Below are 27,196 nucleotides of genomic sequence, written 5' to 3' on the forward strand. Positions count from 1 at the left end.
TGGTACGGATAAGGGCGTTGGCGGCAGGCGCCTCCGCGGCTCCATGGCAACGGCGGCCATGTCGAGCAAGGGCAAGCGGCGGGGCGAGGAGCGTCCATGACGGCTGAGGGCGAAATGGCCGCCGGAAGGGGCGGTCTCCCATCGCGCCGGCCGAGGGGCGGTGCTGCGTGACGTCTGCTCAGCCGCACAGGGGATTGGAGCGCCGGCGGCGGCAGAGACTTCCGGTGGGCCGGCGGAAGGTGGTGTCGGAGGCGGCAGCTGGTTTTGGGGCGCGTAGGGGGTCTGTGGGGCGGCCGGGGGGGGCCGGGAGGTGGGCGTGCGGGCTGGAGGGGGTTCGGGGGCGCGGGCGCCATAGCCCCGTGAAGGAAGGTGTGGGCCTAAGGTACAGGACCTGTGGGGGTGCCGTGGGGAGCAGCGGTCGGTGTGGGGCTGCCCGGAGGTATGCTTCGGGCAGCGGCGGGTGCGGGGCTCTCGGTGCCCGGGGAGCAGTGCCGGAGAGCCCGGAGGTGCGCGGTAGGGGTGGCTGGAGGTGCGGGAGGCTGCCGGGTGTGCGTGGGGTCAGTGGCAGGAACATGGGGGTCCTCACTGGGCGTGGGAGACGGGAACAGGCGTTAGGACACGTCCCTGACTGTTTTTGGGTATCAGTGGAGTGGCCCCTTACATGTGCTTGGGGAGTCTGGCGCTTTGGAATGGGTTTGTTGCTCTGTGTGGAGAGAGGAGTCTGTGGTGGGGGACGTGGAGCTTCATGTACTCTATGTGGGATAGTGTCTCTGGGGGAGATCTCTGGGGTTTGGATGGATGGCCATGACAGGTTTTTGGAGAGCTCCAAAGGGCTGTGGATTATATGAATAAAAAATGAAAGTGTAGAGAGTGGCTGGTGTGTGTAGGAAGCTGAATGGTGAGCTTTGAAAGGTTTCTTGACTACAGGGGCTGCAAGTGTGTGAAAGGGCTCAGATGCAGTTGGTGGGCATGGGTTGTAGATGAGTGGCTAAGTATTGGGCCTGGGGAAGTCTGCTCTCTGCAGATGATTGATGGTGGTCCCAGCAGATGACTTTCAGCCAGTGGTAGGTGTGGGGAGTGCCAGGTGGAGGTGTGTTTTGGTTTCTGTGTAAGAGGGTTTTAATCATAGGAGGGGAATTAAGACAAAGCTGAGTCCCTGGTAGGGAAGGACAGTCAATCTTTGATGAGTCAGTGTGATCTGTTTGGGGAGAGAGGAATGTGAATAGCCTGGGACTGAGGGTAAGGTTGAGTTCCTAAAGGAAAGAAAGGGTCTGTGATAATGAAAACTTAGTGGGTCAGGTCCTTGTGTACAGTATGTGAGGCAGTGAGTAGTGGGGAGAGGAGGAGCCTAGGGCTGTGAGGGGTGGTGTCAGGAGGCAATGAGAGAAATATTTTGTCTGTGGACAAAAAATATGCAAGGCAATAGTCACTGGTGGCTCACTGGACTGATAGGTAGCAGATGTTTTTAGTGGCAGCTGTTACCCCCCTACCACCTCCAATGGCCTAGTCATTCTAGCTAAAATCAGTGCCCATTGAATTGCATTGTTAAAAGGAGGAAAACAATTAAGTGGAAGTTGTCTTTGTTTATTTTTTTAATTTTGAGATGTATGTAATACTTATGTTAAAAGGTTACAAGAACACTATATGTGCTGTTTCAGTAACTCATTTAGAAATAATCTTTATATTATTTTGCATGTGGTGAAGAGCAATGCCAAGCTAAAATGCTTGTTAAATAATAAGATTTGGCAAATGGTATACCACCTTAAATCTTAAAAATACAGTAGCCTTATTACTTTCAGTAGAACTGCTTAAGTAAAGCAAATACATAAGAACTGGCAGGTTCAGTTTGAAATCCTTAGTTTAACTGTAAATGCCATTATAGATTTAAATGGAACAATACAAATCTTGCTTATATGGTCTGCATTTCATTTACTTCTGTGTTTCTTTTAGTTTAGAGGTAGAGAGGGAGCTGCGGATTGAGTTGGCACAGCATCAGTGAATATGGGAGAGGAATGCTGCTTATGTCTAATGAAAATCTAATTGGTTTTGTTTTCTATCACTAGCTGCTATATTTGTTTTGGAAACCCTTTAAGAAGATATTTGTTACTTTGGTAAATCATATTGTAGGGAGCTGCAGAAAATACTGTTCAAACATAAGAAAAAACTGTTTTAATGCTGAGGGTCATAAAGTACTGGGATAGGTTGCCCAGAGACATTGCCAAGTTTCTGTCTCTGGAGATACTCAAAAGCTGACTGGACAGGGCCCTTGGCAACCTGCACTGGCTGACCCTGCTTTATTCAGGAGCACTGAGCAGGTGATCTCCAGAGATCCCTTCCAGCCTCGGCTATTCTGTGATTTTGTAATGAGTAGTCCAGAGCTTTTCAGATTGCATTAACTTGGGGATAAACACTGTTCAAACATGTCTGTGTCTCTCCTGATACACAGGAAAGCTCTTCAAGTGGGTCTTTACAAACCTTGGCTTGGAATCGCTGTTCAGTTCCATAGGATTTGTAAGCTCTCTATGTAAGGTCTTAAAGGGCTGATCTTCAAGGTGTTGCTGCCCTTGGCTTTAACTGACTTTGAATGTTGATATAGTAAGAACAATTTGGTTGGTATGAAGTGAACTGGTGCCAGATATACACAGTCTCTGTTTCCTGTTAAAGTCTAACCCACATAATTTTTGTTAATACAGAGAGAGATCAAAAAAGCAGTGACTGAACCTGCATGAAGACTTTTTTCCAAAGAGTGTGATAGGGTAGAGTGCTTCCATTTTGACATTACAAAGCAGTGGGGTTTTTTTCCCATCAACTTGCTGTTTGCAGTGCTAATCCTAGTGATGTCTTTTCAGACTTACTGTTTGACCAGTATTTTCCAAAACCTTTTGAGTTCTGTGGTCTGTACTGTGTTGGGCATCTTGTTACCATGTTGGATCAGTATGTTAAAAATTGAGTTGATTGTGTGGGTGTGTGTTTGCTGGGTTTTTTTTAATAGTGTTCTTTAATGTTCAGGAAGAACTTACAGAAGGCAGGAGTCTATATGCTTTGGTCACCATGTCTGGAATTGGCAATAAACGGGCAGCTGGAGAGCCTGGCCCTTCTGCACCTCCAGAGAAGAAGGCAGGGGTTGAAGATTCAGGGACCACAGTGGAGACCATTAAACTTGGTGGTGTTTCTTCAACGGTATGTCTTCCTTGCACACCCCTACTCAACCTCTTGCATTTTTTAATCTGGAAACAAAAATATCTTTCTGCCTTCTGTATGAGCCCTGTGATCTGGCTTGTGTGCAATGTGCCCTGACTTGTGCCTTTGCACAGGAGGAGATGGACATCCGGACCCTACAGACGAAGAACCGGAAACTGGCAGAGATGCTGGACCAGCGGCAAGCCATTGAAGATGAGCTACGGGAGCACATTGAGAAGCTGGAGCGTCGGCAGGCCACCGATGACGCCTCTCTGCTGATTATCAATAGATACTGGAATCAGGTTAATAACACGCTTTGTTATTTTATATACACTGTTCTCTTCTCTTCTTCTGTTCCACTGCACTCCTTTTATTCACATCCATTCTTTTTCTTGTCTTGCCTGTCCGATCATGCAGTTTGATGAAAATATCCGCATCATCCTTAAGCGCTTCGACCTGGACCAAGGTCTTGGAGACCTTTTGTCTGAAAGAAAAGCACTGGTGGTACCAGAACCTGAACCAGACTCAGACAGTAATCAAGAGCGCAAAGATGAGAGGGAAAGAGGTGAGGCACCTGGCTGGGGACAGTGGAAAAGGTTGATTTCAGCTGTGGACAATGTTGATGTCTCTTTCTAAAGGGTGACAGAGGCTTTCTGATGGTGAAGACTAGCGATATGCTGCCTGCCAGAGCACATTTACTTTTTTGCATCTCTCTCTGTTCCCAGGGGAGGGACTGGAGCCGGCATTCTCCTTCCTAGCTACTCTAGCCAGCAGCACTAGTGAGGAGATAGAATCTCAGCTGCAGGAGCGTGTGGAATCTTCCCGCCGTGCTGTTGCCCAGATTGTGACGATGTATGACAAGCTGCAGGAGAAAGTGGATGTGCTGACCCACAAGCTGAATAGTGGAGGTATGACCAAGGTGGCTGATCCCTAGCTGATGCTCAAGAATCGTCATCTGCCCCCAGCTTAGACATGATTCTGCATTGTAAGCATTAAGGCCTAGTCCTTCTCGTGCTCATTTATTTTCCAAAATAAATTGGCTTAGCTTTCCAAATTCTCAATAACCAAAACCTCTAATACAGACTAGTACTATATGCTGGAAGTGTATTATAACTGCCTCTAAATTTGAATGCAGAGAACTCTGACCTGTGTGTTGGGCTAAGGAGAGGCTTGTTTCTGCCAGTAGCATCTTCATGCACCTGAGAAGTTACAGATTACGTTGAACCTTATTATACAGCTGTCCTCAGCCACTGTGTAGAAGGCTTCATGCTTACAAGTGACGAAGTGAAATCAGTATTGCAAACCAATGTTGGACTCCTTCTTGATTGCAGCTTAGTAAAAGGTGTAGGAATAACCAGCTCTTCAGTTTCCATTGAGTTTTGAGCAGAATGGTAGCCATCTAATGTCTTGGTGTGCCCAGTGTAGCTGTCAGTTTTGAACACAAAGCAGAGTTCTGCAGAAGAAAGCCAAATAACTAGCTTCTGAAAATTAAGGTAGCAGATTCAATTTACACTCAGATGACTCTCTGAAAAACTTCATTAGCTTAAGGTTAGAATTTTAATCTTTTGAATGAAAATTTAGGCGGAATATCAACTCATCCTTGGTTTGCCTTCTGTCCAGAGCGTTCTATGTGCTCTGATCAAGGAGCTCGGGCACATCTCCCAAGTAGTTAGCGATAGGACAAGAGGAAATGGGCTCAAGCTGCGCCAGGGGACGTTTAGATTGGATATTAGGAAAAATTTCTTCACGGAAAGGGTAGTCAAGCATTGGAACAGGCTGCCCAGAGAGGTGGTGGAGTCGCCATCCCTGCAAGCGTTCAACAAACATGTAGACGTGGCACTTAGGGACATGGTTTAGTCTAGTCTACCCTTAATTGGTTTAGTGTGGCCTTGATAATGTTAGGTTAATGGTTGGACTGGATGATCTTAAAGGTCTTTTCCAACCTAAACGATTCTATGATTCTATGATCTAGCATTGGTGTAATGATAGTGAAGCATTACTGTCCTCAGTTGGCAGTCTTAAACTCTGCAGTAGCATTGGCAATAGTACATGTGATCCTGTACTCAGTTGCTGTAATTGTCATCTGGTATGTTAGCTCAAGCCACCTGTTGTAGCAGGCTTATGCATAAATTTGATCTGCATTAGGGTGTCATGGGTTACAAGGGCATGTTGTGTGTTGCTGATACTGAGACAATTGGAACGATCTCTGACAGTAGGGGACAGTAACTGACAGTCAAAATGTCTAGTATGTTAAACTGCAGAGCCTTTTGCTTTGTGAATGCAAATCAAGGCTCTGTGTAGCTGGAGATCAGACCCTCGGGAACCACCTGCTGGAGAGATACAGCAAGTGGAAGTTAAAACTAGAAATTTCCTTTTCTGTGTTCTTTTTTTCTCTCTTTGCTGTTTAAGAATTAAAAACAATCTTCCTTGATTTCTGTTCATTTCCTTTTCTTTATGCATCTTTCAGATATTTCATTGATGGAAGAAGCAGTCCTGGAGCTTAATACCTACCTCTCACATGAAAATGGACGACTGCAGGAGCTGGCTGATGTTCTTCAGGAGAAGCACCGAATCATGTCTCAGGAGGTATAAAAAGGAGAGAGAAAGAAATCTGCTTTGGGGTCCTGCTTGGAATAATTGTGGAGCAACATGGTTTGAAAACTGCCTTCTGAACAAAGGTTATGGAAAGGGTTGTTGTTGTGGAGAACTGTACATACATTTTCTGTGTAATATGGATTGATTTGCTTGTTACGTCACTGAATGAAAGAGTATAACCAAACCAGTGTGCTGAATGCATTTAATTTGAAAAGAAAACAGCAGAGGAAGTGGTAAAGTGATGCTAAGGTGGTTGTGTAAACATCTGAGACACTTGATGTGACATCCCTGTCATTTCAAATTCCTTGGTTTCTCTGGGTGACGTATGAAAGTGTAACAACATTAATTACAAGATGATCCCAGTCGTTAAGGGATTCATGTTATTGGCAATATTTGTTTCAGAGGCTTTACTTTCTTTAAAAACTGTGTTAACGCTGGCGTTGCTCAGTGTTAGACCACCAAGCACTTCAGTGGTCTGTAAAGTAGATGAACATATGGATTGAAAAGATTTAAAAAAAAAAAAAAAAAAAAAAGAATAAGCTGAGGTGGCTACTGTACTCTGCCAGATATTACCAGCTACTTGCTCTTTCTCTGTTTTCAGTTTTGTCATATTTTTATTACTGTGTTGGGATTCAGCCAGTGTAAAATTAAGGGCAGTTCATTGAGTAGTCTATCACCACAGCAAAAGACGGGTGGAAAGCACATGAATTCAGGTTATGATGAATAAGAGAAAAATTAATTCTGTTCAGTCTTGGAAAATGTTGATTGTATTCATTATGCTGGCTGAGACACACTTTTGATTGCAGTTCTCCAAGCTGCAAGAGAGAGTGGAGACAGCAGAATCTCGGGTGTCTGTTCTGGAGACTATGATTGATGACCTTCAGTGGGATATCGACAAGATACGCAAGAGGGAGCAGAGGCTCAACCGACACTTAGCGGATGTTCTGGAACGAGTAAGCACCATCCTCTTTGCCTGCAAACCAGAGAAATGTGTGTAGTTTTGAGATGTGTGACATCATCTTATGGTATTTCACTGTGAGAAGTGAGAATCTGGAGTACCATCTTTGGTCTTGAATATGCTGTATCAGCAGGCTTGGCATTTTGCTGGATATTGAGGAAACCTGTTGCCTTTTTTGCAGGTAAATTCTAAAGGCTACAAGGTGTATGGAGCTGGGAGCAGCCTCTATGGGGGCACAATCACCATTAATGCCCGCAAGGTAATGTCAGGGGCTTGGGTGTGGGCAAGGGGAAGAAGAAAGTCAAGGAGAGCTTGTGCACAGGGCCATAGATTAGAACAGAATTTAGACACCTCCTTTGCCACAAAGCTGGGTGACTCTGCGCAAGCCATTTTGCTTGTGTACAAGTTTCCTACTTATGAAACAGACCTGGTGGAAGTAGACTCTGTCTCACTTGGTACTGTTACTGACTGTTAAGACTCTAATTCCTGTTAACTGTATAAACAGTTACTTAATTAGTATCCTCAGTAGATACATCAACAGGAGGATTTACAAGGCGTTTATCCCCAACAGTTTGAGGAGATGAATGCAGAGCTGGAAGAGAATAAAGAGCTTGCTGGGAATCGCCTCAGTGAGTTGGAGGAACTACGCCAGGATCTTGAAGAAGTAACAACACAGAATGAAAAACTCAAGGTGAGACATCTGTACCTATTTGAGAACGAACATGTTCTGTGTGGTTGGTTGCCCTCTATCTTGCTGTAATGTGTCTCTGGAAAACCTCATTAATACTACTCTATTTTGTGCTTGCTTTTTAGCTGGGTTGTATTTTGTACAAGGTACAATTTAGCAAGTTTGTGGGACTTAAGACTTGCAGTTCAGTGCATTGGTGACACCATGTGGTCATCCTTGGAAACTGTAGTGATTTCTTTTTTCCTGTTTTCCATTCTGATCTGTTCAGTACATTTTAACGATGTCTAGTTAAAACTAATTTCACCTCTTTCCAAGTATTGACCCCTCTTCCACCTTCCCACCATCTTCCACCTTCCCACTGCCCTGTGCAAGTGGAACCAGAGAACTGAAAAAATCGGGGAACTTCTGTAGGAGAGCTATGTTCTTGAAAGAGTCGATGACCTTAAATCTTTCCCAGTGTGGTAGAATGGATAGAGGACAGCATATGAGTTTCTTATGTCTTAAAGGTGGTAACACAAAAAGCTGTGATTCTATAGCAGATAAGTTTATGATACAGAGAATAATCTAAACTTTATATTAGTGATCAATAGATCTGTTAGCCTGTTACAAGAAATGTCTGAGCTGATAACCTAAGTTTCAGAGATGAGATTCCAGAAACTGTCTTAAGGCACCTCTAAATTCTGTTTATCCACATGAGTTTGTTTTGAGAGAAACCATTTGGCTTACAACTCTCTTTTTCTCTTTATTAGTGTTAAGCTGTATGTGTGTATATATATGTGTCTGTTTCACTGCTGGTAGTCACAATCATTAGCTAACTTTTTTTCTAAGGAAAATTCAGGTTCTGTACTTCTGCTTTCTCTCGTTTCTCTTTCAGGCATTATGTCTGTTACGGGTAGAAAGCTAACATAATGCCTGCTTCACATGTATGTTCTCTAGTTTTCTATTACACTTTTCTACGTGTCCATCTTTATTGATTTGGGTGATTATGGTTTAACAGTAGATCCATTGTAAAGGTATATCATGTTTTCCAAGCTCCTGTCTTTGAGAGAAACTATTGCAGAACCTGAGAATCCAAAACTCTTGTCATGTGACTATGCAAGAGAAACAACCTAGTGCATACAGAGAAAGCATAGGCTTTTTATATTGATACTGAAGCATATCACTTGCATGTACTTTGCAGCAATGGTATTAAAGTTCTACTTTTGTCTTTGTTTGTGGCAGCTTGATTCACTGTTCTCCTACCTTGCAGAACAGATACCAAAGACAAAGAGATAATTTTTCTTTCAGTGGCGTTTTCTTGTGTCCTGACTAGGTTGAGCTGCGACGAGCAGTGGAAGAGGCTGTGAAGGAGACCCCAGAATATCGCTGCATGCAGTCCCAATTTTCTGTTTTGTATAATGAGAGTCTCCAGCTGAAGGCACATCTTGATGAAGCCCGCACTCTGCTTCATGGCACCCGCACCACACACCAGCGCCAGGTGGAACTAATTGAGGTAGCTCCTCTGGTCCATCAGACTAGGGAACATTGTCATCCTATTGACCATCACTGCTGGGTCTGGGTGGCTCTTCCTGGCAATAATTCTTTCTGTTCTGGTGTCTCATGTTGATGAGGTGAGAGATACTCCAGAGTCACAGTACCAAGTTGTGTCCTGTTCTTAATCCTCAGAGGGATGAGGTCAGCCTTCACAAGAAACTACGCACAGAGGTGATTCAGCTAGAGGACACCCTGGCACAAGTCCGCAAAGAATATGAGATGTTGAGGATAGAGTTTGAACAGACACTTGCTGCCAATGAACAAGCAGGTATGGCATTTTTCTGCTGTGCTTAAAAACAACCCCCACCTCCACCCCCAACGCCCATTAGAGGCTGCATTGCAGTAAAACACCTGGTTTGATTCTTTTTCTGTTATTGTTAAATACTTGTTCTGGCAGGTTCTCTATCTCAAAAAACAAAACTTATCACGAGTTTTATGGGAGGCCAGTTCCATGTTATCTGACTTCCTTTTAGATGCTGCAAAATACATACATTGTGCTAATAATTTGGTTTATGACAGAGTATTTTGCATTATTACAAACTACTTTTGAGGGGATTCATTTACAAGTCTGGAAAGACAATGTGGATAGGAAAGCAGTAATTTTCAAATTTCATCAGAGGAAATAAGTTATTTCTAAAGTAGCATTTAAATCATAGAGATTTTTTGTGGCATGACACGTTTCCCTTAGGAACTTGGGGAAAAAAGTAATGTTAAGGGAAAACTGAGGCTGGGAATTTGCAAGGACTTATGGTTGCATGTAAAACTGGCATGACTCTTTTTCTGCAAATGTGTTGTGTTGCTCTGTTGTGTGGCAGAGTGATAGTAGTCTTATTTTGGTTCTTTGTCATTGTCACTTAGCTTGTTCTCCATCTCCATGAAAGTCCTCGTAGAAGGTTGGCAAAAGTGTGGTTTGTTGTGTTTCTGTTTTTGTAGGCCCAATTAATCGGGAGATGCGTCACCTTATCAGCAGCCTCCAAAATCACAACCACCAGCTGAAGGGAGAGGTGTTAAGATACAAGCGCAAACTGAGAGAGGCCCAATCTGACTTGAGCAAGGTATCAGCAGGAAATGCCAGAAAAGAGGAGGAAGTGCTTAGGAGAAGGGGGATGCTGTCAGCCTTGCCTGCAATATCAAGCTTTCTGATAAGGCATGCAGGATGCAATGTAATTTTCGATGGAGCTCTACTGCTTCCACTTACCAAATGAATGGTCTTCCTTTGTAGCTGTATAGTGCTACATGAAAAGTAGTAGCAATTTTGGAGGGGGCATGCAAGCATCGATCTGGGAAGGCAAAGGAAGGGGTAAGTTCTGGCTGAGAACGTAATGGTTTGTTTTCTTCTGTGTCTTCTTTCTTCCTATTCCACAACAGATCCGCTCTCGCAGTGGTAGTGCTCTCTTACAGTCCCAGTCCAGCACTGAAGACACAAAGGAGGAACCTCCAGAGATCAAGCAGGAACCTGATGATCCTTCTGCCCAAGTGTCTGTCCCCAAGGCTGCTTCTGAAGATGTTAATGAAATGAAGGCCAGGCGAGATGAAGAGGAACGGGAGCGAGAGAGACGGGAGAGGGAGAGGGAACGAGAGAAGGAAAAAGAGAAAGAGAGAGAGCGAGAGAAAGAGAAAGAAAAGGAAAAGGAACGAGAGCGGGAAAAGCAGAAGCAGAAGGAATCTGAGAAGGAGAGAGAGTCCAAAGAGAAGGAGAAAGGGAAGCATGAAGATGGAAGAAAGAAGGAGGCTGAAGCGATCAAGCAACTGAAGGCTGAGCTCAAGTAAGAGTTGTTGTCCCTCCCTTTCCTGCTGGAGTAGTGCCCCAACTGGGGCGTTGTGTGAGATGACTTGTAGCTCGCTCTTACAAGAGTAGCTTCAGTGAAGTGAAGTGAGAGTTTTCTGGCATCCTCTCTGTCTTATTGTGATTTGGACAATGTAGTAACATTTCTCTTACGACAGCCTAAAGCATGAATTACCAAACCAGACACTTCATGGTGTAGGTCAAGTAATCTTTATGTGTTGCTGTCATATCAGTTATGTAAAGCTTTACAGCAGCAGGTTATTAATAAAGGGCACAGTACTCTTCTTCCCTTGTCTTGGATCAGTACCAAAGCAGAGATGGATAGTTTGTTGCTTACTATTAGGGTATATGTTTCCTCCCCACCCCAATTCTCTTGGCTTTTCAACTCATGTGCCTGAACATGTTTCTTTTCAGCCTCCAGCCTGCACTCCTTGGCTGTTTTACGTTTCCGGGATAAGATGAGCCAAGACTAATTCCATATACATACCATGTGGGAGATGGAGAGAATGTTGTCTGACTCTCATTCTGGATATATAACAGCATAGCTTTCCTGCTGTATTTTCACAGTTGTCTATCTCCCTGTCTCCAGGAAGGCTCAGGAGAGCCAGAAGGAGATGAAGCTGTTGCTAGATATGTACCGCTCTGCCCCCAAAGAGCAGAGAGACAAAGTGCAGCTGATGGCAGCTGAGAAGAAGGCAAAAGCTGAGGTAAATCTAATTTCTCTTCCCTTTCTCTCTTTAGTGTGTTACTTAAAACTTCTTTTCTGATACTCTGTACCTGAACTGTGTTGTTTTTGTCTTCAGAACTGGAGATTATTCCTCTTCTCATCTTTGTCACTTAGAAGAGAGATTGGAATGGTCTGGAGATGAACAGGGAGATTTTGGGCTGTCCTCTGGGAAGGGATGATCCCTTTGCCCAGGCTGAGGGACATGGCTCCTGCTTTCTCAGCTGCAGATTCAACCAGTAGTGAAGCTGAACACATGTCCCAGAGACATACACACACAGAGGACACTGACACGGCCAGTAAGGCTGCCACAGATGAGGTGCTGCCTTCAACAGCGTGTACATATAGGACTCATAAAACGCAAGCATAGACACACAAGTCCTCTTCCTCGTCTTCAGCTGGTGGAGATAGAATGGCAGTAGTGCAGGCACACACACAACAATCTCTAGGTTCACAAGCACACACATATTTGCAGATCCCTCAAGTACTGGCATGGCCCCTCTGTCTGTCTGGTACCACTGTGATCCCAGGCCCTCTTAACCTTCTTCACATACAGGTCTCACCTGGAGCTAGCACTTGATCCATGCAGCACACATACACACAGGGTAGAGAGTTAGATTACACAGGGGTAGTTAAGAAAATATTTAATAATAAGATACAAGAAGGTAGGACAGGCTGCGGTGATTGTGTGCTGGGCTGAGCCAGACAAGCATGTACTGACTGCCCTAATTTTACATGACCCCTCTCTGTCTAGTCCCAATTTGTTCATCTTTGCTCTCCCTTCCCCTGCACGTCCCTCCTGGGTTTGTAAAGCTCTATGCATTCCCACAGCCCTCCCAGTGCAGTATCCACCCCCAGTTTACAGTCTCACCTGTTGCAAAGTCCAGGCTGATCTTCCTGGAAGTGGTGCCTGTAGTTTCTTGGTAGCCTGTCAGCTATTGTGACTGGAGAGGTCTGTTTCCTGTCTCTGTCTCCATGTTTGTGTTGTCAGGTCTATGTCTCTGTATATTTTGTTTCTGGTTTCTTGCCTCTGTGCCCCTGCACCCCCTGCCCAGGTTCCCAATTGACAGGGTCCACAGACGGATAAGTTTGGTGGAATAAACATTCTCACATTCTCTCTTCAGTTAGAATGACTGAACAGGTTTGGTTCTCATCGCTTATAATTTGTCTGTCAGGTTTGTGTCTCTGTAGACAGTTTTGTTTATGGCTTCCTCCTTTTCTTATTAACCCTTTTTGTATTGAAAGAGGTCCTTGACTCAGACACCCTTAAAGGAGCAGATGCTCTCTGTCTGCATACCCTTACGTATACAACTGCAAGAGACTAATGTTCCTACTCTGATAAAAGATACTGTGGAATTTTTAAAGGTTTTGAAATCAAGATCTTGGGCTTACAGCCCATCTTAATGGTACATCTGCCAGTAATACACTGTCCTGTCAAGATGAGATGGGTTTTCTTTTCCTATGCTTTGAAGGCAGTTTCTGCCAATGTTTCAGAGAATTGTGGGGAAAACAGGCTGTTAACAATGTTCAGGCCACATTCTTGTGTTTAGTGTCATTTTTGTTTTGTCCTTGCTGTAGCTGGAAGAACTGAGGCAGAGGGTGAAAGAATTGGAAGACAAGGAGAAAAAGGAGAGTAAAAAGATGGCTGATGAGGATGCCCTCCGCAAGATCCGAGCAGTGGAGGAACAAATTGAGTATTTACAGAAGAAACTAGCTATGGCTAAGCAGGTGAGAAGTTTCTGATGAGTTCTGTCTTGGCTGGAGCACCTGGGAAGGAGCTGCCTTCAGGTTACATCCGGGAAGATTACCTGAGACAAGGAATTTCTGTGTATGTGCCAGAGATATGAGTTTTGTCCCTGTTTATCAAAGGAAAAAAACCCCAACCAGCCAAAAAGCCAACAACGATCAAAAAAACCCCACACCACCAGCGTGTCACAGAGTTCGTGGTGGGGGATGTTTAATTCTTTGCAGCCTAGGTGAAGGGCACAGAGATGGGCAGATCAGCCTTTAGGGGAGGAGATTACAATTTCTTCAAGTACTATCTGCACAGTTCATATAATTAATACATGTGCATGGTACCGTGACATACCTTCTTCCACAAAAAAGGGCTTAATCTAATGATAAGAGAGCGGGACTACCTCAGTAGGGGAGAAGCAAGCCAGGGACTTGGCATGTACTTTTTTAGAATTCAGATTCTTTTCCTTACAGTACAGAACTGTTCTGTCTTACTCCTTTGATGTTGAAGTGGCCTGAGTGAGTTTAAAGGGCTTGGCAGCCTGTTAGTTGGAAGCTGTTGAGTTGTCCACGTGTAGAATTCTTGTCCTAGTGTATGTGACAGCTGTTCAGCTAGCTGCCTGAAGTTGGGAGTTGGTTTCTACCCAGCTCTGGCAATGACTGTGTCACAGCTGATTTTGCCAGCAGACAAACCACAGTCTCTGAATGCTCATGGAGATGACCATCTCTTTTCTACACCTTCTAATTCAGGGCATCTCTGCTGTGGTGCAGAGTTCTAGGGAGCACTTTCTTCTGATTGCTGGGAAGATACTGTTCTCTGATACTGAGATGTCTTCCTTATCTGCGCTGGATTTGGTGTCTCTGAACAAAACGTTCAGGGTCTTTGTACAGGGCACAGTTTTGACAGAACCTGTGATTCTTCTGCAGGAGGAGGAGGCCCTGCTGTCAGAAATGGATGTCACAGGCCAAGCCTTTGAAGACATGCAGGAACAGAACATCCGCCTGATGCAGCAGCTGCGGGAGAAGGATGATGCCAACTTCAAGCTGATGTCAGAACGCATCAAGTCCAACCAGATCCACAAGCTGCTGAAAGAGGAGAAGGAGGAGCTGGCAGACCAAGTTTTGACACTGAAGACACAGGTAACCTGGGAGAAGGAGAGAGGACAACAGAACTGATGTGGGAAGGTGCAGGTATTGTGGGTTAACTCTGGTAGGCAGCTAAGCTCCATGCAGCCGCTTGCTTGCTCCCCCACAGTGGAATGGGGGAGAGAATCAGAAGGGCAAAAGTGAGAAAGCTTGTTGGTTGAGATAAAGACAGTTCAATCGTTAAAGGAAAGCTGTGCGTGCAAGCAAAGCAAAATGAAAGAATTCATTCACTACTTCCCATGGCAGGCAGGTGTTCAGCCATTTCCAGGAAAGCAGGGCTCCACCACTCCTAACAGTTACAAACTCCATCACTCTGAACATCCCTCTGCTTCCTCCTTTCCATCAGCTTTATATGCTGAGCTCAATGTCATATGGTATGGAATATCCCTTTGGTCAGTTGGGGTCAGCTGTTGCAGCTGTGTCCATCCCAGTTTTTTGTGCACCCTCAGCCTACTTGCTGGTGGACAGCATGAGACACAGAAGGTCTTGATACTGTGTAAGTACTGTTCATCAGTAGCTAAAACACTAGTGTGTTACTGATGCTGTTTTGATCCCAAATCCAAAATACAGCACCATATGAGCTGCTATGAAGAGAATTAACTGTATGCCTGCCAAAATCAGTACAGGAGGGAATGTTCCCCTAAGCAACATACGTATGCTGCATCAGACCTCAAAGGGACCTGTCTTAGTAAGAAACAGAGACTGCTGTATGAGTATGAAATGTCCTACAGGTTCATTGCTATGGAGAGCAGGAGGAAGAAGGAAAGTAGGAAGTAATTTTCCTGTCATAATGGTACTTCTACATATATATTCTGCCATCCTTGGAACCAGGGTGGAACTATTCACTGCCTTGCAGCAATTCTCTAAGCCACCTTCCAAAAAATAAGACATCTTTGTTGCAAGTATTTCGTTGCTAAGTGTTAAAGTGTTCACCAGAGAGGTCTGGATATAGTTCTTAGACTGCTAGTGTGTCTGTTCAGGAAGAAAAAGGCAAGCTGAAGAGGTACTCCTTGGTGATGGGGAGGCAGGGATAATTTTAGCATGCAGCTTTAATGACAACTCTGAAGACCTGCAGAGCATGCATTTCAGTCCTTCTGTACCTCCTCTCTCCCTTTCCAAGGTGGATGCCCAGCTGCAGGTTGTACGTAAGCTGGAGGAGAAGGAACACTTACTGCAAAGCAGTATTGGAACAGGTGAGAAGGAACTGGGTCTCCGAACACAGGCCCTGGAAATGAACAAACGGAAGGTGAGTGATTGCTTGATTTCCTCTTTAGTTGTAAGATGGAGTTGTTGTCTTGTGGGAAGCATAGAAGGCTCCTAGCTCTCATTGGTATTACAAAATGTGATATGCGTGCTTTTGGACTAGCATACCAGAAGGCTGAGGAGTCTTGAAGAGAGTTCTGATTAAAGTACTGTAGACTGATTTTTCCTTTGATAAATGAGGAACAGGTCATAGGTGTTTCTGTGAAATTCTGAGTAGGGAGCTGAAGTAAGGAAACCTATCATGAAAGAAGAGGCCGCAGCCAGATGAAGTTAACTGGTGTCAAAGGTTTTCTAGGAAAGATGGGGTAAGTAAAAGGAAAATGTGGCTGGGGAATATTAAGACCTTTAACAGATATCTAAGATGAATAAAGTAGGTCAGTTATGAGTAAAGTAAGACTAAGTCTCATGGTTGATCCTGCCTTTGTTGTTAAATCTTTAGTAGAAATGCAGTAATGACATTAAAACAGAGAGAATGGAAAGCAGAAATACCACTGTGAAGAGGAGATGGAGGGGACTCAGCACAATCACTTGTGCCACAATCTGTGGTATTGAGGGAGCTTGGCTAATAGATTCATTGGTGCAGGGACAGTTAGGAAGTGATAGGAGAACTGGTGAAAAGGGAAAATGATTAAAAAATAAACAATTATCTTGCAGTTCTGTCTAGTTCAGCTATAGAACTGCCTCTAAACAATTTAGTGGAGAAAATGTAGAAGGTGGAAGGCTGAAAATACTTGAACAAGAAAAGAATTGTGTGGTCATTAGTATTTTTCTAAGTGATATGCATTGCAGTGTGACAGGCATTGGCTCTACTGAAGAGGATTGTTGAAGCTAAATGGTTAGAGCTTGTTAATAATAAGGTATTTTGCTGTTGAAGTAATGTTTAGGGAGTAATTCCAGTTACTCCATTTGGAAGTACCAAAATTAGATTGAAAAAAAATAGATTTCCAGTAGCCCAAGCAGTATTCTGTGAGCAGTCTTGGGTTGCCAGGCAGAGACTAGAAATCACTAGAGCTCTTTTTCCATGTTTGGTACTTCTATACTGGTTTTCTTTTTCAGGCCATGGATGCAGCCCAGCTTGCAGATGATCTGAAAGCCCAGCTAGAGCTGGCTCAGAAGAAGTTACATGACTTCCAGGATGAGATCGTGGAAAACAGAGTAACTAGAGAGAAAGAGATGTTCAACTTCAAAAGGGCTGAGGTATATACCTCATGCACAATCCTTTCAATATCTGTTGGCTTTGGTGTCTGTCTCCTTGTGCATTGAGCTTGGAGTGGGTTACAACTACACTACTTTTTTGGGGGTCCAGTTTCACTTTGATTTCAGCTTCATCAGGTCTTGGCTCTTTCAGGTTTTGTCCACTGATAACAATACATAGGGCATTGGATGGTAATGTAATCTGTCGTAAATCTGTTGGACTATTGGGGTGAAAGTATGAGTGGAGTGACTTAGCCGCAAACACTGTTGGGTGGTGCTAGTTCTATTTGGTCCCTGAAGGAGCTGTGACAGAGAATATACTGCTTATTTATTTGGTCTCTTGTTTTTATGCAGGAAGATATTTCTAGGTTACGCAGGAAGCTGGAGACCACTAAGAAACCTGACATGGTTCCCAACTGTGATGAGATACTAATGGAAGAAATCAAGGATTACAAGGTGAGTAGCTGTCTCTACTAAACTTCCCTCTTTAACTCTACTTCAGTCAAAAGGCTGTGTAGTCATGTTGTCAGTATTTGACACCTCTTGTCTGTACTCTGGCATTGTAGACCTACCTTGCATTGAAGAAACCACCTTCTCCTTATGAAGAATGGAAGGACCTTCGTCTTCATTCATCTATTAACATACCTAGTGCAATGCAGTGGGCCCTCACTATAATGTTTCTGTCTTTCAGGCCCGCCTGACCTGCCCATGCTGTAACATGCGCAAAAAGGATGCTGTGCTCACAAAGTGCTTTCATGTCTTCTGTTTTGAGTGTGTGAAAACACGCTATGACACCCGGCAGCGTAAGTGCCCCAAGTGCAATGCTGCCTTTGGTGCCAACGACTTCCATAGGATCTACATCGGTTGATTTTTTCCCCTGGAGTGATGGAAAGTTGCTGCTTATGCTGACCTCCCAGCATCCCTCACTTTCTGTGACTGTCACCTTTGGGGCAGTCAGTGCTTCTGTCAGCTGATCTACAGTCTCTTCTGGGAAGCGTGGTTAGGGTATGGAAAGAAACAGGTTCTGGATCTTCATTCCTTTCTTGTCCCTTTTCTTTTATTCTTGCCCTCAGTTTTTGTGGATTCTTTGTGCCTGAGAGGATATTTCCCATCAATCACTTTCACACTGCCAAGTTGGGAACATCTAACTGAAGTCCTGCCTTGATGGGATGGAAGCTGTCTGTGGTGCAGCAGAGACAAATGAGGCCTTAATTTGAGGAGTTTCCTTTGGATGTTAATTATTAAATCCCATCAAGATATGGTAGTGTTTCTGAGAGTGAATAGTTTCCCGGTTAAAGGGCCAAATAACAAATGAACAGGTACATCTGTAGACGTCACTGGAGTGACTTCTTAGATATGTATCTTCCTGAGTCAGGGCAAGAATCTATGAAGGCTGTTGCATTAGTTAACATCCTCCCTACCCCCAAACGTAAACGCACATCTTAGTATCCAGAAGAGGAGAAAGATAAGATGTTGGAGAATCTTTGAAAATAGCATTCCATTGATGAACCCTGGTTGATGTGGACATTTTCCCCTAGGTTGAGGCATTGCTGTCATTGTTCTTAGTTTCCAGAAAAGAATTTGTAGGAGTTACTTTGTTGCAACTTTGCCACAAAGATTAATCTTGTAATGCACAAAATCTAATAAAAGCTGTTTTCCAGGCTATTTTTCTGTTTTTCTTGCCTCTGGTACTATCTGTCTGTGCTCCTGTCCTTTGTCCAGTTATTGGAAACATTTTTCACAAGCTTTAAGCTTCTGAAGTAAAGAGATTAATTTCTTCCTTCCTCTGTTTTCAAAAAATGGTTAATGAAATAAACTTTTGTCCTTTTGGCTGTATCTTCACTACCTTATTCCTGACACAACAGAAGGGCTAAGCTACTGGATTATTTATGCAGTCATTTTGTCATGGCTGCTGGGAATTTTGTGAAAGGATATGGCATAGGTTATAGCCTCTATGATCCCTGTAGTGCAAGATTGTATTTGAAGTCTGCTCCTAAAATCAACGCGAAGTAATTTATTTAGAACATTCCTTCATAGGGCGTAGTGTTTTTCCTGTAAACTTAATTTTCTTGGAAGGTGCACTGTTAGAGGTTTGTCTCATCTGTGTCCTTTCCCTGAATCAAAATCTGTATTACCTTCCTGTATTCACAGTAGGAAACAATAGAAACAATAGTAAAGTGAAAGCAACTAATCACAGACTGTCTTACAGTATGCATTATTTTTTTTTATCTTTCTGCAAACATTCAGAAAACATGAATTAAACCTTGTAAATTATTATGAAACCTGAAAAATGAGAAGGAACGCATGACCCTATCTTTGCAAGGGGAAGCTAGGATGCTGAGGGTTTGTGGTATGGCTTAAGTTCTGTTACAGTGTGTGTAGAAGAAATGAAAGCAGAATCCTCTCTGCTTTCACTGGAAGTTGCTCCTTGGATTACAGTTTGTGATGTCAAGTTGGAGAAAGAACAGTGCGTTAGGGATACTAATGCTGATGGTAGATTTTGTGGTACTAGTGGTTGGTCTCACCAACAAATGTTGTCTGGATCATCAAACAGCTTTGCTGTAACAGCAGACTTCCTTTTAGAGCTGTGAACAACAATCTGAATTAAACAGCCCTTGTAGAGGTGCAAAGCCTCTTTACCGTTTCCCAGTCATTAAGTCACATCATCTTTGTACTCAAAATCAAGCTTGAGACTTCTGTGTGTATACTGGCAGTATCTGGTCATGGTAGGAAACAAGCATTTGAAACAGTCTGGATTTGTTTCACAGATGAGGTTTGGAATCTCCCTCACCAAGAAAAAAGTATTTCTTATTTTAAAATAATATTTTAGTTTAACCTCAGGAAGTCCTTGAAGCTCATTTTGGAAGTGACTAAGTTTCTCTCTGTGCTTATAATTAAGATATTGAGAAACAGTGAAACTTTTAGATCGTCTGTTTTCACTTGCCAGAATGAGTGGAAATACTTAAAAGTGTATCAAGACTAGAAGTATTTTGGGGTGAAAGAAGAGAAGGGGTGACAAGTATTCATAATCAAAAATCTCTAAATTCAGCATCTGAGCCAGAGTAAGGAAACAGAGAAAAAGCCTCTCTAGCCCTAAGAATGTATGTCTACATACATATATATAAAGAAGAGTGGTTTTGCAAGAGTTCACCTTAAATCTTAATCAGTAGGATTCTGAAAGATCATTGTTACCACAAAACAGCCTATAAATATGACAGTTGTGTGTCATGGGCAGAATAATGTGGACTGATGAACTAAAGGGTAGAGGTGGGGTTTTTTGGGTTGAGTTGGGGGGGGTGTGTGTCATGGTTTTCTTTATTTTTTTTTAATTAAATCCAAAACAGCAGATGGGTCACAGTGAAATGTTCTTGGCTCAGCGGAGGGTTTCTCTAGCCAGGCAGGCGGCGAGGCAAGGCGAGCGGGCTAAAGCCGAGGAAGCTGGCCGAGCCAGGTGAGCCTCCCGGCGGAGCGGCGTGGCTGGGGGCGCGGGGGCACAGCGTGCCGTCGTTGTCGTGCGAGTGCGATGTTTCCCTTGGCCGGGGGGGTGCCTGCGCTGATGCCAAAAGGCCCCGCGGACGCTGCCCTGCTGGACACGTGGTCCTCCTGCCGAACGGCCCGGCCTGGTGGTGCCGGAGCCGGGAGGGGCAGGCCGCGAGCGGCCCGTCGCGGAGCAACCGGCTCAGACGGGGCTCCCGCAAGCTCAGCCTGCCGTGCCTCTTTAGGTTCCTGCCGGTAATCCAGGAGAAGTCCCAGGTGGAACTGAAGCAGCCCAGACCTCCTGCCTGGCCGCGGTTGCAGCTCCCCGCCTGTGTTGCGCAGCCCTCGGGAACGGTACGGCCTCGGGATCTGCCGGCCCTGCGTCACGTTCCGGGCTCCGGGCCGGGGCGGAAGAGGCAGCAAGAGCTGCCCACCGTCCCAGCCCTCCTGCCCTGCCCAAGGCCGAGGAGACTAACGCTGCATGTGTGTGTGGTGTGTGCGTGGCCTCCAGGGAACGAGCTCCCCCCGCACCGAGAGGGCAGAAAAACATCTCCGCCTGCTGATGGCATCCAAGCGCCAAGAGGTGGAAGCGGAAGTGTGGCGCCAGTACCATGCCAACAGAGCGGGACGGAACATGGGGCGAGGCGGCCAGGTATGGCACACACTTCGCAGCCCCCGGGACAAGGGCATTTCCCCTCCTCCCCGCTCCCTGGGAGGGGAGCAGGGAAGGTCTCCCGGCACAGGCACGGCAGCCGTGCTGTGGCCAATTGGCCGGGCAGGGGTCTTCTGTCTGGCCGCTGCCCGGCGCACTGCCCTGCGGGAGGAGCTGTCCCTAAGGCCCCAGGCCGAAGCGTGCAGCTGGCTGTGGCACGGGCAGCCTGTTTTGCGCCCGTACCTCTCTGCGAGCGGCCAGCGGCAGACTGCCTTGAAGACTGAGCCAAGCCCGTGCAAGTCACGCGCCTCGGCTGAAGCCTTGGGAGCAGCCCCAGCTATCGGTGGCAGTGCTTTAGGAGAGTCTCTTCTGCCTTTGCAGAGCCCCTGCCGCCATGTGTTTGAGGATCCCTATCGCCCTCCCCACCTCCTGAGACAGGCCTATGCCGAGAAGCTGAGGGAGAGGCTACAGGAGAAGGAGAGAGGCCAAAGCCCTGCAAGGCAGAGAGCATCAGAGGGGCGGGCAGAGCTGCACCCCCCCAGGGAGAGCCTGGGAAGAGTAAGTGTGCGCCGGCTCCTGCCGAGGCCGAGGCCGGGGAAAGCTTTGAGTGGCTCCCAGCCCTGGAGGCATCCGGGCTGAAGACGAAAGGCCGGCTCAGCGGGCTGGGCTCTGCCCTCCCAAAGCGGGCAGCCTGCGCTTGCCCTCCGTGCGCGGTGACTGCCGGGCAGCCGGCCCTCAGCTGCGATGCCCGCTCGGTCCCGGCTCTCGGCGCTGCCCGGCCTCCCCCCGGGCTGATCTGCGCTCTTCTCGCTGCAGACTGGTTGGGGTGCGAGGGCCCACGAGGCGCCGCACAGAGCAGCGGGCTGGCCTCGGCAGCACCTCCAAGAACTACTGGCCTGAGCCAGGCTTTGGGGCGTTGCGGGCCCTTCTCCCTGGCCACAGAGCTGAGGCCCTTTCTTCTGTATCCTTTAGCAAGGGGGAGAAGACGAGGCTGCTGGAGCGCCGCGGGAAGGCCCAGGGAGTGCCAGGCACGCCAAGAAGCTGCGAGCAGCCCCGGCGAGTCCAGCGGCAGGGGCCTTAGCCGTCACGGCGGCCACCCTTTTCAGCCGGAGAGCCGTCCGTCCGCAACGGGTGGCGGGGGCGAGGAGTGCCTTTGCCAAGTCCGGAACGTGCCAAATAAAGGCTGCTGGTGCCTGTGCCCAGCCGGAGTGACCATGCTGCTCCCTGCACTGCTTTTCTCTGCGGCCAAGGGGACAGGAGGAGCCCTGCAGCCCCCTGGTCGGAGGGGTTTCCGGGCAAACGGGCCGGGGGGGCTGGTCCTGCCAGCCAGTCGCGACAGGCTGTGCGACTGGCAGAGCGGCGTCCCTTCCGGGGCACGGGGCACGGGGCACGGGGGCTTCAGAGCACAGCTTCTCTGCACGCAAACGCCACTTGGAAGGGATAAGCAGAGCTCTGTGGCTGGTCCCAGCACTCCCTCAGAGCACATTCGCCCTGGCAAAAGAGAACGGTGGGCTTGATGCTCCTTGAAGAGCTACACCGGCACGGAGAAATGTGCTTCACTGAAGACGCTCCGTAGCGGAGCCCTTGGCTGACCCTCAGGAACCGTCTCACGGCCTTCTTGGTAGAAGAAAGTTTATTCATTTAGGAAAGCGAGAAACTTTTGAAAGTGAAAAAGCCCCTTTTTTGGCAAGGTAAACCTCAGCCTGAAGAAGCAAGCTGTGATCTGGAAGGGTAAAAGAGCACTAGCAGCAGCACGTGCACCCAAGCCAGACCCGCGCCGCTCAAGGGTCTACACTGGGACCACTGCTCCCGAGTGTCTTCCTTAACGACGTAGCTAGTGGGATTGAGCGCAGCCTCAGCAAGCCTGCAGATGCCCCCAGGCTGAGTGCTTGGAATCTGGGGGTTCTTTTGGACAGTACAGAGTCCAGCTCCCGCGGGACCTGGAAGGGTGAGATTCCCATCTCTCTGCGTGCTCCTCTGCCCTTCCATAGCGCGCGTCTTGCCCCGAGCAACGGCAGGACAGCGGGGCCCCTGGGGGTTGAGCAGAGCGTTTGGGAAGCCGATAGTCGTGCCTAGGGAAGTCTTGCAGGACGGCGAGCGTGCCTGGGAGGAGGCACTTGCAAGGCACGTCGTGTCTTTGCAGCAGCCCACGCGGCACGTGCTGTTGCGGTCCTCCTCTGAGGATCCCGGTGCGGTGCGGTGCGGTGCGGTGCGGTGAAAGAGGTGCGTGCCAGCGGCCCTAGGGGATGGGAGGGGCTGAGTGTTGTCTCGTGATCCAAAGCTTCGCGTTGCTTCCCCTCGTGGCCCGGGGTGGACCTCTGCAGCCCTGCTCTGAGTGCGCGGAGCCCCTTCAGCATTAATGCGCGTTGCTTCCCGGCTTCCAAGGGTTTCTCCGTGGCCAGCCGCGGGGGGCTGAGTTGAGGTACGCAGGCCGGAGTGTCAGCGCAGCAGCCTCAGGTGCCCAGCGGGGCTGCCCTGCCCATGCTGGGGCCAAACGTGGGCGGGGCTGCGGGCTGGCGTCACGGTGGGACACCCGCATCACAGTGGGACACCCGCATCACAGCGGGACCACCCGCGTCACAGCGACAGCTCCCTCTCCCCACCGTGCCCCCGGGCCACATTCCCCGGCGAGGCCTGGGCAGTGCCAGGGCTGCTCTCGCCAGCTCTCTGCTCCGCAGGAGCTGCCCTGCCGCCAGGAGGAGGCGAGGGGAGGCTGCGGGAGAGCGCTGGAGACGGCGCTTGGGGAGGTGGCGAGGAGGAGGAGGAGGAGGAGGAGCAGAGGGGTTTAGTAGCAGGACAAGCACCTCTTCCCCAGCTGCTGCAGCGCAGGGGGGCAAAGATGATTAAGTACCTGCTCTTTAACCCCTTGGAGCCCGAGAAGCTCCCAACCCTCAAGGAGCTCACCACCAGCGGTAAGGCCCCGGGGGGCCCTTGCGGGAGCACTGTCGCAGCCCAAGACGAAGTGGAGACGAGCTGTGGCGACCCTGAGGCTGGGACTGGGGCTGTAGCGGGGGTCTTCTGGAGGGGAGCGGCGGCTGCAAGGAGAGCCCCGCCTGATGCTGCCCTTGGGGCTCGAGGGTGGCTTTGGTAGCCCAGGCCTCTAGCCGCTGCCCGTGTCAAAGGGCGGCACCCCCTTCGCCAAAACTCTACTGATGCCTGCCTTTCCTCCCCAGGTCCGTGCTGGGCGCAGGGCGGGCTTCTTGGAGGCTGGGGGCGCTCAGGAACGCTGCTGGGCAGCCCCGGCGGTGCGAGCGTTTGCTCCGGGCGAGGGGGTGGCTTGAGCGCACTCCGCTGTCGCCTCCGTGGGTAGCGGGGGGAGCTGGATGGCTGGCCGTTGCTGACCCGGAGCACGGCACGCCTTTCGTTGCTTTCCAGAAATCTGCAAAGTGTGGGCTTGCGCATCGAGGCACATCCGGAGACAGCTCGTGCAGAAGAGGGTGAGCCTTGCCTCCCGCCCGCGCCCCATCCTGCCCCTCTGGGCCTCCGGAGCGGGGCACAAAGGACCATCCCCAGGGCCACGCGAGTCATGCGGCAGCCTTCCCGCCTCTGCGCGGCCCTGCCAACGCTCCCTCTTCTTGCTCGCGTTTTCAGGCGGTGGAGATCGGAGTTGGGACATTTGCAGTTGTCCCAGCGCGTGCCACGGTGGGAGAGGACGAGGTCTTGCCTGTTGAGAGACCCGTGTTCCAGCCGTGCAGGCTTCTGAAGAAGTTCTACAAGCTCAAGTGCGCAAAGACCAAAATTCCTGGTAAGAAGACGGGTGCTTCCCCTGCACAGCCCTTGCCTTTGGCTTGGTGCCGACGCCTCTGTGACACGGCCGGGCAAAGGCTCTTCCAACCTGGAGAGCGCTGAGCGTGGGCACACGTACGGCGGCCCAGCACCCTGCCCCTCCCCGCGGAGCCAGCCTCATCTCCCCAGCTCGCCCCACGCTCCAGCTGGTTGCTCGCAGCAGGAGGCAAAGCTTCTCTTTGCCTTCTCCTGTCCATCAGGTCCGTTCCGGAGACGTGGCCGAAGCTGGAAGGGGAGCGAGCGCTCTCCGGCGGGCCGTTGCCCGAGGGCTGGGCGCTGACGGCACCTGGTCTCGGAGCCGGCTGAACTAAGTGCGGTGGGCGTGACTTGGTTGCTTTGCGCTTGCTTCCTAGACGAGACACCGTCCGTTCCGCTCGACTTCGAGCAGATTGCCGCGGACATCCACTTCCGCCGAGAAATCGTGGAGCAGTGCATACACGAGACCCTGCTTTTCTTCGCTGGGGCCCTCCGAGACAACAAGGAGGTGGAATTCTCCTTCAAGGGCATTGGCATCCTGGCTGTGCGAAGAAAAGCCGTCAGCATGACCTTCTTTGATGACTGCCTGCTGGAGCTGGATGCGACCGGCAACATGCTGGCAGCTCTTCTCGGGGTGAGCTTGTCATTCCTCCGGGGCTCCTCCTCGTGGCTCTTTGGCAACGCTGTCAGAGCTCTCTGCAGCTGCTTTCTCTCAGCTGCCGTCCGTCACCTGCCTCGCCACCTGGCCCAGACACGCTCTCGATGAGCTAGGCCCAGCCTCGGTAGCGCCTCGGCCCCTTCGAGGGAGGGGCTGATGACATCGAGGGAGAAAGAAGGTGGTGCGAGGCGTTCCGAGACCGCAGCCTTCGTGCCTTTGAGCAGCGAGACGGTTTGCCGCCTTTCTGAGCGGCAACGGGCACGCGTCCTGAGCGTCTGCTGACGCGTCTCTTGTCCCTTTGCAGGACCCCAAGATGATGCGTATCGTGGCCTTTCCGGGCAAAAACGATTTTAGTCGGCTCAGTGAAGACGGGGTCATCACGCTGCCAAGGTGAGCAGCAGGACGGCTTCTGCAGCCCCTGGCTGGCCCAGGGAGCAGCTGCTCAGCTCCTGCCGTGGGGGCACCACCCGCTTGCCGAGGCCCCTCTCCTGCCAAACTTGGGCAAGACCAGCTCCTTCCCAGGAGAGCTTCCGGGTCCGCCCGCCGCTGGCTCCTCCTTGGCTTGGGGAGTGCGGACGAGGTGGCCGGTGCGCCCCCGATGTGCCCCGAGGGAGTGAGAGAGGCGGGAGGGTCTGCGGGGGCAGCAAGGAGGGCGTGTGCTGCGATGGTCAGCTTTCTGGCAGGAAGGCGAGGGAAGCACGGGCAGAGGCTGACCGGAGACCGTGGGGCCCCTCAGGTCCCACAGAGAGTTGCGTCCCCCAAGGACTTGGCGGTGGCTCCCAAAGACGCCTGCCGGCGCTGAGCTTATTAGCGTCAGCCCCCGAGGGAGCGTGGTGCCCTTTTGCCCAGCTGGTGCCTTCCTGTTTCCAGGCTTGCCGTTGAGATCCCGCACCAAGCGTCGGCCCCTGCGACTTCTCTGAAGCCCAGGAGAGAGTCGGCGCCTTGGGGCGGGGGTGCCCGCAGAGGTAAGGTCCCAGCTGAGCGCTGGCAGGGGGCCGTGGGCGCGCCTCTTGTCCTCCTCGCGAGGGCGGGAGGGCCGAGGTCACCGTGCGAGGCGTGGCGGAGGAGAAGGCCGCTCTCTCTGCGAGCCTGCGCGCCCGTCCTGGTACGTGCGGGGCGACCCGTTGCGGAAGAGGCTCTGAGCTGGACAGCCCCGCGCTGCGAAAGGCAGCCGAGGGCTCTGCGTCCCGTTTCGCCCTGGCGGCTGCCGTGCAGCAGCTCTGCCCGGAGCTGTCGGCGAGGCCGGGCCGGGCCGGGCCGGCGTTGCTCTCGCAAGCCCTATGCTTGGACCTGAGGAGGAAAACTCTTCTGCGCTGGGGTAGTTGCCCCTGCCCAGCGGGCCCCTGGTCGTTAGTTGCCCCTGGGCTTCCCCAGCACCTCCCAGTTCCTCCCAGTGGTGGGTGCCTGCTGCCGGCAGAGGTGCGAGAGCGAGCCGGAGCAAAACCATGCCCGGGGGGAGGCGGGTGGCTCAGTAGGAGTTCAGCGCTGGAGCAGATCCAGCGTGGGCAAGGGACAAGGACCTCCCTGGAACCGTGGCTCCCGTGGGTGGCAGGGACTGTCGGCGAGCCTTGCCGCGGCACGACCGAGCAGCTCTGCCGCTCACGCTGGCCCGCAGGGTCCCAAAGCCGCCGTTGTGCTGATCTCTTGCCTCCCGCTTGCAGTGAGCGTGCTGGATCCGGTGTTCCTGGCTCAGCGGAGGGTTTCTCTAGCCAGGCAGGCGGCGAGGCAAGGCGAGCGGGCTAAAGCCGAGGAAGCTGGCCGAGCCAGGTGAGCCTCCCGGCGGAGCGGCGTGGCTGGGGGCGCGGGGGCACAGCGTGCCGTCGTTGTCGTGCGAGTGCGATGTTTC

The 27,196-nt window shown here is 49.5% G+C and overlaps 1 protein-coding gene across 2 annotated transcripts; it reads left to right on the forward strand.

The window, feature by feature from the left end:
* The first annotated feature begins 207 nt into the window (after window positions 1-207).
* Window positions 208-18,464, forward strand: RNF20 (ring finger protein 20). Of its 2 annotated transcripts, none has more exons than XM_075726172.1 (20): window positions 208-239; window positions 3,010-3,180; window positions 3,315-3,482; window positions 3,598-3,745; window positions 3,906-4,088; window positions 5,648-5,766; window positions 6,582-6,728; window positions 6,915-6,992; window positions 7,305-7,424; window positions 8,734-8,913; window positions 9,087-9,222; window positions 9,888-10,009; window positions 10,323-10,720; window positions 11,330-11,447; window positions 13,043-13,192; window positions 14,126-14,338; window positions 15,465-15,590; window positions 16,664-16,804; window positions 17,156-17,257; window positions 17,493-18,464. In XM_075726172.1, exons 2-20 carry the CDS (start codon window positions 3,052-3,054, stop codon window positions 17,667-17,669), a joined length of 2,955 nt encoding a protein of 984 aa, XP_075582287.1. In that variant the 5' UTR covers window positions 208-239; window positions 3,010-3,051; the 3' UTR covers window positions 17,670-18,464. The 2 variants fall into 2 exon arrangements, with proteins under 2 accessions (XP_075582287.1, XP_075582286.1); XM_075726171.1 differs by having other exon boundaries at window positions 220-273; window positions 3,014-3,180.
* The last annotated feature ends 8,732 nt before the right edge of the window (window positions 18,465-27,196 follow it).

Source organism: Pelecanus crispus, chromosome Z (assembly GCF_030463565.1).
Source record: "Pelecanus crispus isolate bPelCri1 chromosome Z, bPelCri1.pri, whole genome shotgun sequence".
In the NCBI taxonomy this organism is placed as follows: domain Eukaryota; kingdom Metazoa; phylum Chordata; class Aves; order Pelecaniformes; family Pelecanidae; genus Pelecanus; species Pelecanus crispus.